The sequence below is a fragment of the Tamandua tetradactyla genome, chromosome 23 (assembly GCF_023851605.1).
Source record: "Tamandua tetradactyla isolate mTamTet1 chromosome 23, mTamTet1.pri, whole genome shotgun sequence".
Taxonomy (NCBI): Eukaryota; Metazoa; Chordata; class Mammalia; order Pilosa; family Myrmecophagidae; genus Tamandua; species Tamandua tetradactyla.
In genome coordinates this window covers 4,915,752-4,928,993 of record NC_135349.1, presented here as the reverse complement: position 1 = coordinate 4,928,993, position 13,242 = coordinate 4,915,752, and the positions used below count along the sequence as shown (strand labels likewise).

General features: G+C 36.5%; 1 protein-coding gene across 3 annotated transcripts in view; it reads left to right on the top strand.

Moving 5' to 3' along the window:
• Nucleotides 1-13,242, top strand: part of RNF216 (ring finger protein 216) — a 208,130-nt gene that overhangs the window by 47,590 nt on the left and 147,298 nt on the right. For all 3 annotated transcript variants that reach the window (XM_077140519.1, XM_077140517.1, XM_077140518.1), the window contains exon 3: nt 177-310. In XM_077140519.1, the coding sequence (XP_076996634.1) occupies nt 177-310 (134 nt within the window). The remainder of the gene's footprint in view (nt 1-176; nt 311-13,242) is intronic.

The following is a 13,242-nucleotide window of genomic DNA, read 5'->3' as shown; positions in this document are numbered from 1 at the left end:
TATTATTGCTTAAGTTCCACAGGGAAACAGGTCCTCAGTACCTGTTTGCGTTGCTGTCTGAGAAGGTAAGCTAATGCACCAGTAGCCGTGAACTTCCCCTTAGTGTAATTAAAGGACTGGATGTGTTTATGCTTCCCTTCCCGTAACAGCAGTGTTTTCTCTGCCTACTCCTGTAGATTGGATCAACCTCAGAGAAGGACCCATCACCATATCTGACTCCTCTGACGAGGAAGGGATTCCAATGCTGGTCACCCCAGGTACTCAGCCACAGGAAGAAGAGGACCTGGATGACGATGTCATCCTGACGGAAGTGAGTTTTCTTACACTTGCCATGGTGAAGGCATTATTGCAAGTTAGTGATTCTTATACCATGGGTGTTGGGACTTGTAGAACAACTGAGAGTACCACTTTGCCCTGTTGATCATTTCTGACAATGGCCCTCTTTTCACCCAAAGTTCACCCTTAGCTTTGCAAGAGGTTATCAAAGCTCTGTGTTTCATTCTGTTTCTGGACTTTCTTCTGCACCATCATCTGTTCACCTAGTCATGTACTCGTCCACACTGCTGCTGTTACTGCCACTCGGTCAGGCAGGACCCAGCTCCCCTTATTTCTCCTCATTTTTCAGGATCATCCTGGATATTTTGTACTTGTTCTTATATGAATTTTAGAATGAGCTATTCTAGTTCTGAAATATAGATGTTACTTATTTGGATATAGATAAGATGTTTCTTATTTAGATATTAGATTCAGATAGATAAAGGTGGTTATTTTAGATAAATAATCAGTTTTAGTTCATTATTGTATTTATAGAACAATTTTTATAATATTGACCTTTTAAGTAAGAACATGTTCATCTTTCCGTCTACTGTAGGCTTCTTTTACATTCCTCAGCTAGAGCATTTTAAATTTTTCTTAATAAAGATCTTAAACATTTTTTTGCCTGTTCTTGTTTATCTTTTCAGTTGCTTTTGTAAATGGTATCTTTTTTCCCACTGTACTTTAACTGTGTTTTATTTAAAAGTCTTGGTTTTTACATTAATTTCATGCTCAGTCACCTTATTTTTTATTGTCTATGGTAATTTGTCAGTTGACCCTCTTAATTTCACACTCAATTTTAAATCATTTTTGTTGCTTTAAAAAGAAAATTATCACATAGATGCAAAAAATGAAAACCAAAAATACCCCATATCCCATATCTTCCCCTATTACTGATCTCTGGCATTGATGTGGTACATCAGTTAAACTGCTGATGAAAGAATTTTAAGGTATTACTGTTAACTAGTCCATAGGTTGCACCAAATATTTTCCCCCCACGTAACACTCTATTAATAACTCTTTGTAACAGTGTCATACATTTTTCCCAGTTCATGCAAGATCTTATTTAAATTGGTAGTGTTAATTTATGACACACATGACTCTAAACAATCCCATTCAACCAAATTCACCTACAATACAGCACTTTTCCTTATATTGCCACTAATGAGCTACCCTTGCCCTATACCTATTTCCAAACATTTTAAGTTCAACCTGGTTATGCATTCTGAATGTATTAGGTTACTGCTACCCTTCACCAGCTTCTGTCTATTTCTAGACATCCTGTAGTCTACATTTAAAGACTCTCAGTTTACATATTCAAGTTAGTTCATATTAGTGAAATCATACAATATCTGTCCTTTTGTGTTTGACTGACTTAACTCAGCGTTATGTCCTCAAGATTCATTCAAGTTGTTGCATGCTTCAGGACCTCATTTCTTTTTACAACTGCATAATATTCCATCGTATGTTTATATCACATTTTATTTATCCATTCATCTGTTAATGGACAGTTGGATTGTTTCCATCTTTTGGCATTTGTGAACTATGTTGCTATGTGTTGGTGTGCAAATGTATGTTCATGTCCCTGCTTTCAGATCTTCTGGGTATATACTGAGTAGTGAAATTATTGGGTCATTGGGCAACTCAGTGGTTTTCTGAAGAACTGCCGAACTGTCTTCTGCAACAGCTGTACCATTTTACCCTCCCATCAGCAGTGAATAAATGTTCCCATTTCTCCACAACCTCTCCAACACTTGTATTTTCTTGTTTGTTTAATAGCATCCATTCTTATTGGTATGAGATGATATCTCATTGTGGTTTTGGTTTTTATTTTTCTTATAGCTAATGAAGATGAACATCTTTTCATGTGCTTTTTAGCCATTTGTATTTCCTCTTGGGGAAATGTCAATTCATGTCTTTTGCCCATTTTATAATTGGGTTGTTTGTCCTTTTGTTGTTGAGTTGTAGGAATTCTTTATTTATACTGGATATCAAACCCTTGTCAGATATATGGTTTTCAGATAGTCTCTCCCATTGAGTTGGCTCCTTTTCACTTTGTTTGACAAAGCCATTTGAAGCACAGTAGCATTCAGTCTTGAGGAGTTCCCATTTATCTGTTTTTTCTTTCATTGCTTGTTCTTTGGTTGTAAGAAGCTACCTCCTATCACTAGGTCTTGAAGATGTTTCCCTATATTTTCTTCTAGGAGTTTTATGCTACTGGCTCTTGTATTAAGGTCTTTGATCCACTTTGACTTAATTTTGGTGTTGGGTATGAGGTAGAGGTCCTCTTTCATTCTTTTCAATATGAAGATCCAGTTCTCCCAGCACCAATTATTGAAGAGAATGTTCTGTCCCAGCTCAGTGGATTTGGGGGGCTTGTCAAAAATCAAATGTCCATAGAGCTTTGGATCTGTTTATGTACACTCCGTTTTATTCCATTGATCAAGATGTCTATGTGGTAACACTATGCTGTTTGACTACTGTGGCTTTATAATTCACTTTAAAATCAGGAAATGTAAGTCCTCCCATTCAGTTCTTTTTTTTTTTTTCTTTTTTCAGGATGTTTCAGGATATTTGAGGCCCCTTTCCCTTCTAAATAAATTTAATAACTAACTTCCAGTGCTGGAATTTTGATTGGTATTGCATCAAATCCAGATCAGTTTGTGTAGATTTGACATCTTAACAATGTTTGGCCTTCCTATGCATGAACATGGAATGTCTTTCCACCTATTTAGATCTTCTTTGATTTCTTTAAACAGTGTTTTCTACTTTGAGTACAAACTGTTTTTTAGCTCAAGTAGGTTTGTTATAGATTTCTCACGATATTCCAAAATATAGAGTCGTGTCATCTGCAAATAATGAGAGTTTCGCTTTTTCCTTCCAATTTGGATGCCTTTTATTTCTTTGTCTTGCCTAACTGCTTCTCTAGAACCTCTGTCACAATGTTGTATAAAAGTGGTGGCATTGGGCATCCTTGTGTCATTCCAGATCTTTGAAGGAAGGATTTCAGTCACGCCATTAAGCACTGTGTTGGCTGTGGGTTTTTCATGTATGTCCTTTATCATATTAAGGAAGTTTCCTTTGATTCCTAACTGTTGAAGTGCTTTTATTAAAGGATGCTGAATTTTGAAAATGCCTTTTCATCGTCATCAAGATGATCATGTGATTTTTCCCTGTTGATTCATTAATGTGCTATATTACATAATTAATTGATTTTCTTGTGTTGAGACACCCTTAGATGCCTAGAATAGACCCCACTTGATCATGGTGTATAATTCTTGTAATGTGCCATTGAATTTGATTTGCAAATATTTTGTTGAGAATTTTTGCTTTTATATTCATTAGGGAGATTGGCCTGACATTTTCCTTTCTTGTAGTATCTTTATCAGGTTTTGGTATTAAAGTGATATTAGCTTCATAGAATAAGTTAGATAATATTCTCTTTTCTTCAGTGTTTTGGAAGAATTTGAGCAGAAATGATGTTAATTCTTGGAATGCTTAATAAAATACCCCTGTGAAGCCATCTGGCCCTAGGCTTTTCTTTGTAGGAAGGTTTTTGATGAATGATTGAATCTCTTTACTTGTGCTTGGCTTGTTGAAGTCTTCTATTTCTACTTGAGTCGGGATAGGATGTTCGTGTGTTTCTAGAAAATTATCCATTTCTTCTAAGTTGTGTAATTTGTTGTACATAGTATCCTTTTATGACTTTTTATTTCTTTGGGATCCATGGTAGTGATCTCCCTCTCATTTCTGACTTTCTTTATTTGCCTCTTCTCTCTTTTTGACCTTGTCAATCTAGCTAAGGATTAGTCAATCTTGTTGATCTTCTCGAAGAGCCAACTTGTGGCTTTTGTGTTGATTCTTTTTTTTGTTCTCCATTTCATTTATTTGTGCTTTAATCTTTGTTATGTCTTCTCCTTGCTTTAGGTTGAGTTTGCTGCTCTTTCTTTAGTTTCTTCAGTTGATCAGTTAGGTCTTCAGTTTTAGCTTTCTTCCTTTTTAATACAGGCATTTAGAGCTATACATTCCCCTCTCAGCACCGCATTTGTTGCATCACATAAGTTTGATGTGTTATTCTCATTTTCATCCATCTCCAAATACTTACTGATTTCTCTTAAAATTTCTTCTTTAACCCACTGACTGTTTAAGAGTGTGTTGCTTAACCTCCATATGTTTGTGAAACTTCTGGTTCTTCTGTGGTTGTTGATTTCCAGCTTCATTGTATTGTGATTGGAGAATGTGCTTTGAATAATTTAAGTATATTTAAAATATTAAGACTTGTTTTGTGCCCTAACACATGATCTATTCTAGAGAATGTTCCATGAGCATTTGAGAAGAATGTATATTTTGCTGTTTGGTGTGCAAAAATCTATGTATATCTGTTAGGTCTAATTCATTTTATCATATTGTTTAGGTTCACTATTTCTTTGTTGATCTTTTTCCTAGGTGTTCTATCTGTTAAAGACAGTGGTGTGTTGAAGTCTCCCACTATTAGTGTAAAAACATCTATTGCTCCCTTCAGTTTTGCCAATGTTTGCCTCATATACTCTGGAGCACCTTGATTTGATACATGAACGTATATAATTGTTATTTCTTCATGAATTACCCCTGTTATTAATATATAGTGTCCTTCCTTGTCTCTTATGACATCTGTGCATTTAAAGTCTATTTTATCTGATATTAATATAGCTACTCCTACTTTGTTTTGATAATAGCTTGCATGGAATATCTTTTTCCATCCTTTCACTTTCAGTCTCTGTATCTTGGGACCTAAAGTGACTCTTGTAAACAGCATATAGATGGATCATATTTTTTTATCCATTCTGCTAGTCTTTGTCTTTTTTATTGCGGAGTTAAATCCGTTAACATTCTATGTTAACATTCTATGTTATTACTGTAAAAGCTGTCCTTCAAGCATTTTATTCCTTGACTTTTATTTCTTAAATCTAGTATTTTTCTCTCTTTTTCTCTTTTTAGTTACCCTTACTGATAATTATCATTTCTGTATTCTCCTCCAAGTCTTTCTCCTGCCTTTTTCTTTTTTTTTTCAGCCAACAGAACTCCCTTTAATGTTTCTTACAGGATAGGTGTCCTGTTGGCAGATTTTTTCAGTGTTTGTTTATCTCTGAAAACTTTAAATTCTCCCTCACTGTTTTTTAACTTTTTTGTTGTTGTTGTTAATCCATAATGTTTTATTTTTCAGCATAACACACTGTAAAGTAAATCATAACATCTGTTTTTGTTGGAGATGGATTTATAACAGAAACACAAATTATCCAGATATCCACCATGTATTTGAGTTCTAAATAGATAGCACCTTTTAAAAAAATTTTTATTAATTAAAAAAAATTACACAAAAGAACCACAAACATTCCCAACACATACACTCAGCAATTCACAATATCATCACATAGTTGCATATTCATCATTATGATCATTGCCCAGAACATTTGCATCAATTCAGAAAAAGAAATAAAAAAACAACAGAAAAAAAAAATTTTACATACCATACCCCTTACCCCTCCCTTTCATTGATCACTAGCATTTCAAACTAAATTTATTTTAACATTTGTTCCCCCTATTATTTATTTTTATTCTATATGTTCTACTCATCTGTCGACAAGGTAGATAAAAGCATCAGACACAAGGTTTTCACAATCACACAGTCACATTGTGAAAGCTCTATCCTTGTACAATCATTATCAAGAAACATGGCTACTGGAACAGAGCTCTACATTTTCAGGCAGTTCCCTCCAGCCTCTCCATTACATCTTGGTTAACAAGGTGATAGCTACTTAATGCGTAAGAATAACCTCCAGGATAACCTCTCGACTCTGTTTGGAATCTCTCAGCCATTGACACTTTGTCTCATTTCACTCTTCCCCCTTTTGGTCGAGAAGGTTTTCTCAATCCCTTGATGCTGAGTCTCAGCTCATTCTAGAGTTTTTCTCAATCCCTTGATGCTGAGTCTCAGCTCATTCTAGGATTTCTGTCCCACATTGCCAGGAAGATCCACACCCCTGGTAGTCATGTCCCACATAGACGGGGGAGGGTGGTGAGTTTGCTTGCTGTGTTGGCTGGAGAGAGAGGCCACATCTGAGCAACAAAAGAGGTTCTCTTGGGGGTGACTCTTAGGCCTAATTTTAAGTGGGCTTGACCTATCCCCTGTGGGGTTAAGCTTCATATGAACAAACCCCAAGACTGGGGACTCATCCTATAGCTTTGGTTGCCCACACTGCTTGTGAGAATATCAAGAATTCAACTTGGGAAAGTAGAGTTTTCCCTCATTCTCACCATTCCCCGAAGGGGACTTTGCAAATACTTTTCCACTCAATGATCAAATCACTCTGGGATTCATCAGGGCATCACCTGGAAAAACCAACAAAATCTCATGTTCTATACAAAGTTCCATGTACTTATGTTGTTCAACCAACTATCTACATAAGTTATATTAGGAGATGCACTAGTCAAAGTATAAATTTGTACCAAATAAACATTTTTTGCTTTTGTCTCACACATAAGTTGAAATTTTAAAATATTAATTACCATCTATTTTCAGCATACTGCAGTAATGACATTCTTTTGTTCTTCCTCATGTTAAAACATTTTTTAGATTTGTTCATTTAGTCACTGTCATTATACACTCTAGGCATTCCTAGGTTATACCCTCTCAATCTTTATTGTCTATCTTTCTTTGTGATTTCATTTATGCCCCAGCCCTCCTCCCTCTATCATTCTCATATGCAGTTTCATTCATTGTTTAATGTAATTGTATTACAGTTAGGTAATATTGTGCTGTCCATTTCTGAGTTTTTATATTCAGTCCTCTTGCACAATCTATATCCCTTCAGCTCCAATTACCCAATATCTTACCCTATTTCTATCTCCTGATGGTCTCTGTTACCAGTGAAATATTCCAAGTTTATTCACTAATGTCAGTTCATATCAGTGAGACCATGCAGTATTTGTCCTTTTGTTTTTGGCTAATCACACTCCGCATAATGTTCTTAGGTCCATTCCTGTTGTTACATACTTCATAACTTTATTCTGTCTTACAGCTGCATAATATTCCATCTTATGTAAATGCCACAGTTTGTTTAGCCCACCGTCCGTTGATGGACATTTTGGCTGCTTCCATCTCTTGGTAATTGTAAAAAATGCTGCTATAAACATTGGTGTGTAAATGTCCGTTTGTGTCCTTGCCCTCATGTCCTTTAAGTAGAGACAGCGTATAGATGGGTCCTGTTTTTTAATCCATTCTGCCAGACTATGTCTTTTTTTTTTTTATACCTCAGATGTAGCTTCATTCAGTGTTTTAACATAATTACATTACAATTAGGTAGTATTGTGCTGTCCATTTTTGAGTATTTGTATCTAGTCCTGTTGCACAGTCTGTATTCCTTCAGCTGCAATTACCCATTATCTTACCCTGTTTCTTACTCCTGATGGTCTCTGTTACCAATGACATATTCCAAGTTTATTATCGAATGTCGGTTCACCTCAGGGGGACCATACAGTATTTGTCCTTTAGTTTTTGGCTAGTCTCACTCAGCATAATGTTCTCTAGGTCCATCCATGTTATTACATGCTTCATAAGTTTATTCTGTCTTAAAGCTGCATAATATTCCATCGTATGTATATACCACAGTTTGTTTAGCCACTCGTCTGTTGATGGACATTTTGGCTGTTTCCATCTCTTTGCAATTGTAAATAACGCTGCTATAAACATTGGTGTGCAAATGTCCGTTTGTGTCTTTGCCCTTAAGTCCTTTGAGTAGATACCTAGCAATGGTATTGCTGGGTCATATGGCAATTCTATATTCAGCTTTTTGAGGAACTGCCAAACTACCTTCCACAGTGGTTGCACCATTTGACATTCCCACCAACAGTGGATAAGTGTGCCTCTTTCTCCGCATCCTCTCCAGCACTTGTCATTTTCTGTTTTGTTGATAATGGCCATTCTGGTGGGTGTGAGATGATATCTCATTGTGGTTTTGATTTGCATTTCTCTAATGGCCAGGGACATTGAGCATTTCTTCATGTGCTTTTTGGCCATTTGTATTTCCTCTTCTGCGAGGTGTCTATTCAAGTCTTTTTCCCATTTTGTAATTGGGTTGGCTGTCTTTTTGTTGTTGAGTTGAACAATCTCTTTATAAATTCTGGATACTAGACCTTTATCTGATATGTCGTTTCCAAATATTGTCTCCCATTGTGTAGGCTGTCTTTCTACTTTCTTGATGAAGTTCTTTGATGCACAAAAGTGTTTAATTTTGAGGAGCTCCCATTTATTTATTTATTTCTTCAGTGCTCTTGCTTTAGGTTTAAGGTCCATAAAACTGCCTCCAATTGTAAGTTTCATAAGATATCTCCCTACATTTTCCTCTAACTGTTTTATGGTCTTAGACCTAATGTTTAGATCTTTGATCCATTTTGAGTTAACTTTTGTATAGGGTGTGAGAGATGGGTCTTCTTTCATTCTTTTGCGTATGGATATCCAGTTCTCTAGGCACCATTTATTGAAGAGACTGTTCTGTCCCAGGTGAGTTGGCTTGACTGCCTTATCAAAGATCAAATGTCCATAGATGAGAGGGTGTATATCTGAGCACTCTATTCGATTCCATTGGTCGATATGTCTATCTTTATGCCAATACCATGCTGTTTTGACCACTGTGGCTTCATAATATGCCTTAAAGTCCGGCAGCGTGAGACCTCCAGCTTCGTTTTTTTTCCTCAAGATACTTTTAGCAATTCGGGGCACCCTGCCCTTCCAGGTAAATTTGCTTATTGGTTTTTCTGTTTCCGAAAAATAAGTTGTTGGGATTTTGATTGGTATTGCATTGAATCTGTAAATCAATTTAGGTAGGATTGACATCTTAACTATATTTAGTCTTCCAATCCATGAACACGGTATGCCCTTCCATCTATTTAGATCTTCTGTGATTTCTTTTAGCAGTTTTTGTAGTTTTCTTTGTATAGGTCTTTTGTCTCTTTAGTTAAATTTATTCCTAAGTACTTTGTTCTTTTAGTTGCAGTTGTAAATGGAATTCGTTTCTTGATTTCCCCCTGAGCTTGTTCATTGCTAGTGTATAGAAACACTACAGATTTTTGAATGTTGATCTTGTAACCTGCTACTTTGCTGTACTCATTTATTAGCTCTAGTAGTTTTGTTGTGAATTTTTCCGGGTTTTCGACGTATAGTATCATATCGTCTGCAAACAGTGATAGTTTTACTTCTTCCTTTCCAATTTTGATGCCTTGTATTTCTTTTTCTTGTCTAATTGCTCTGGCTAGAACCTCCAACACGATGTTGAATAATAGTGATGATAATGGACATCCTTGTCTTGTTCCTGATCTTAGGGGGAAAGTTTTCAATTTTTCCCCATTGAGGATGATATTAGCTGTGGGTTTTTCATATATTCCTTCTATCATTTTAAGGAAGTTCCCTTGTATTCCTATCCTTTGAAGTGTTTTCAACAGGAGAGGATGTTGACTCTTGTCAAATGCCTTCTCTGCATCAATTGAGATGATCATGTGATTTTTCTGCTTTGATTTGTTCACATGGTGTATTACATTAATTGATTTTCTTATGTTGAAACATCCTTGCATACCTGGGATGAATCCTACTTGGTCATGATGTATAATTCTTTTAATGTGTTGCTGGATTCGATTTGCTAGAATTTTATTGAGGATTTTTGCATCTATATTCATTAGAGAGATTGGTCTGTAGTTTTCTTTTTTTGTAATATCTTTGCCTGGTTTTGGTATGAGGGTGATGTTGGCTTCATAGAATGAATTAGGTAGCTTTCCCTCCACTTCGATTTTTTTGAAGAGTTTGAGGAGAGTTGGTACTAATTCTTTCTGGAATGTTTGGTAGAATTCACATGTGAAGCTGTCTGGTCCTGAACTTTTCTTTTTGGGAAGCTTTTGAATGACTGATTCAATTTCTTTACTTGTGATTGGTTTGTTGAGGTCATTTATTTCTTCTTGGGTCATAGTTGGTTGTTTATGCCTTTCTAGGAACTTGTCCATTTCATCTACATTGTTGTATTTATTAGCATGAAGTTGTTCATAGTATCCTGTTATTACCTCCTTTGTTTCTATGAGGTCAGTGGTTATGTCTCCTCTTCCATTTCTGATCTTATTTATTTGTGTCCTCTCTCTTCTTCTTTTTGTCAATCTTGCTAAGGGCCCATCAATCTTATTGATTTTCTCATAGAACCAACTTCTGGTCTTATTGATTTTCTCTATTGTTTTCATGTTTTCAATTTCATTTATTTCTGCTCTAACCTTTGTTATTTCTTTCCTTTTGCTTGCTTTGGGATTAGTTTGCTGTTCTTTCTCCAGTTCTTCCAAGTGGACAGTTAATTCCTGAATTTTTGCCTTTTCTTCTTTTCTGATATAAGCATTTAGGGCAGTAAATTTCCCTCTTAGCACTGCCTTTGCTGCGTCCCATAGGTTTTGATATGTTGTGTTTTCATTTTCATTCGCCTCGAAATATTTGCTAATTTCTCTTGTAATTTCTTCCTTGACCCACTCGTTGTTTAAGAGTGTGTTGTTGAGCCTCCACGTATTTGTGAATTTTCTGGCACTCTGCCTATTATTAATTTCCAACTTCATTCCTTTATGATCCGAGAAAGTGTTGTGTATGATTTCAATCTTTTTAAATTTGTTGAGACTTGCTTTGTGACCCAGCATATGGTCTGTCTTTGAGAATGATCCATGAGCCCTTGAGAAAAAGGTGTATCCTGCTGTTGTGGGGTGTAATGTCCTATAAATGTCTGTTAAGTCTAGCTCATTTATTGTAATATTCAAATTCTCTGTTTCTTTATTGATCCTCTGTCTAGATGTTCTGTCCATTGATGAGAGTGGCGAATTGAAGTCTCCAACTATTATGGTAGATGTGTCCATTTACCTTTTCAGTGATTGCAGTGTATTCCTCACGTATTTTGGGGCATTCTGATTCGGTGCATAAATATTTATGATTGTTATGTCTTCTTGTTTAATTGTTCCTTTTATTAGTAGATAGTGTCCTTCTTTGTCTCTTTTAACTGTTTTACATTTGAAGTCTAATTTGTTGGATATTAGTGTAGCTACTCCTGCTCTTTTCTGTTTGTTATTTGTATGAAATATCTTTTCCCAACTTTTCACTTTCAACCTATGTTTATCTTTGGGTCTAAGATGTGTTTCCTGTAGACAGCATATAGAAGGATCCTGTGTTTTAATCTATTCTACCAGCCTATGTCTTTTGATTGGGGAATTCAGTCCATTAACATTTAGTGTTATTACTGTTTGGTCAATACTTTCCTCTACCATTTTGCCTTTTGTATCATATATGTCATATCTGATTTTCCTTCTTTCTACACTCTTCTCCATACCTCTCTCTTCTGTCTTTTCATATCTGACTCTAGTGCTCCCTTTAGTATTTCTTGCAGAGCTGGTCTCTTGGTCACAAATTCTCTCAGTGACTTTTTCTCTGAAAATGTTTTAATTTCTTCCTCATTTTTGAAGGACAGTTTTGCTGGATATAGAAGTCTTGGTTGGCACTTTTTCTCTTTTAGTAGTTTAAATATATGATCCCACTGTCTTCTTGCCTCCATGGTTTCTGCTGAGAAATCTACACATAGTCTTATTGGGTTTCCCTTGTATGTGATGGATTGTTTTTCTCTTGCTGGTTTCAAGATCCTCTCTTTCTCTTTGACCTCTGACATTCTAACTAGTAAGTGTCTTGGAGAACGCCTATTTGGATCTATTCTCTCTGGGGTGCGCTGCACTACTTGGATCTGTAATTTTAGGTCTTTCATAAGAGTTGAGAAATTTTCAGTGACAGTTTCTTCCATTAGTTTTTCTCCTCCTTTTCCCTTCTCCTCTCCTTCTGGGACACCCACAACACGTTTATTTGTGCGCTTCATATTATCGTTCAATTCCCTGATCCCCTGCTCAAATTTTTCCATTCTTTTCCCTATAGTTTCTTTTTCTTTTTGGATTTCAGATGTTCCGTTCTCCAGTTCACTAATTCTAGCCTCTGTCTCTTTAAATCTACCATGGTAGGTTTCCATTGTTTTTTTTTCATCTCTTCTACTGTGTCTTTCAATCCCATAAGTTCTGTGATTTGTTTTTTCAGACTTTCCATTTCTTCTTTTTGTTGATCCCATGCCTTCTTCATGTCCTCCCTCAATTTATTGATTTGGTTTTTGAAGAGGTTTTCCATTTCTGTTCGTATATTCAGAATTATTTGTCTCAGCTCCTGTATCTCATTTGAGCTACTGGTTTGTTCCTTTGACTGGGGTCTTATCTTCAATTTTCCTGGTGTGATTTGTTATTTTTTGCTGGCATCTGGGCATTTAATCAAATTTCCCTGAGTGTGGGACCCAGCAGGTTGAAAGACTTTCCTATGAAGTCTCTGGGCTCTGTTTTTCTTATCCTGCCCAATATGTGGTGCTTGTCTGTCTGCGGGTCCTACCAGCAAAAGATGTTGTGGCTCCTTTCACTTTGGAAGACTGCTGCTGGGTGTGTGGTGGAGACAGAGGAAAGGTTGTAGGTTGGTTTTATTGGCTTCAAATTGTGAAGTCCTGGAATCTGAATTCCTTGAGAGAGCGATTCCACCTGAGTTGCATTTCACCCCTCCTGTGGGGAAGGTTCAGGTGGTAGAGAGCCCTGAAAGCAGCCTATTTCTGCGTTCGGGGCAGTTGCAACCTGTGCAATCCCAGCGCTGAGCCCAGAGGCAACGAAGCCTCGTCGAAACAGCCGCATAAGGCTCTGGTTCGCCCCCTTTCCTCTTTTTCAGTTAGCCCAATCGGTGACTTACGACTTGATCAGTTTCGCCTGAGCTGAGGGCCTATTTGTAGTAGTCAGAAGTTGTTCATTAATGCCACTATTGGTGTTAGGTTGGGCTCAGTCTCTACTACTGTTGGAGACTCTTTCCTTTCC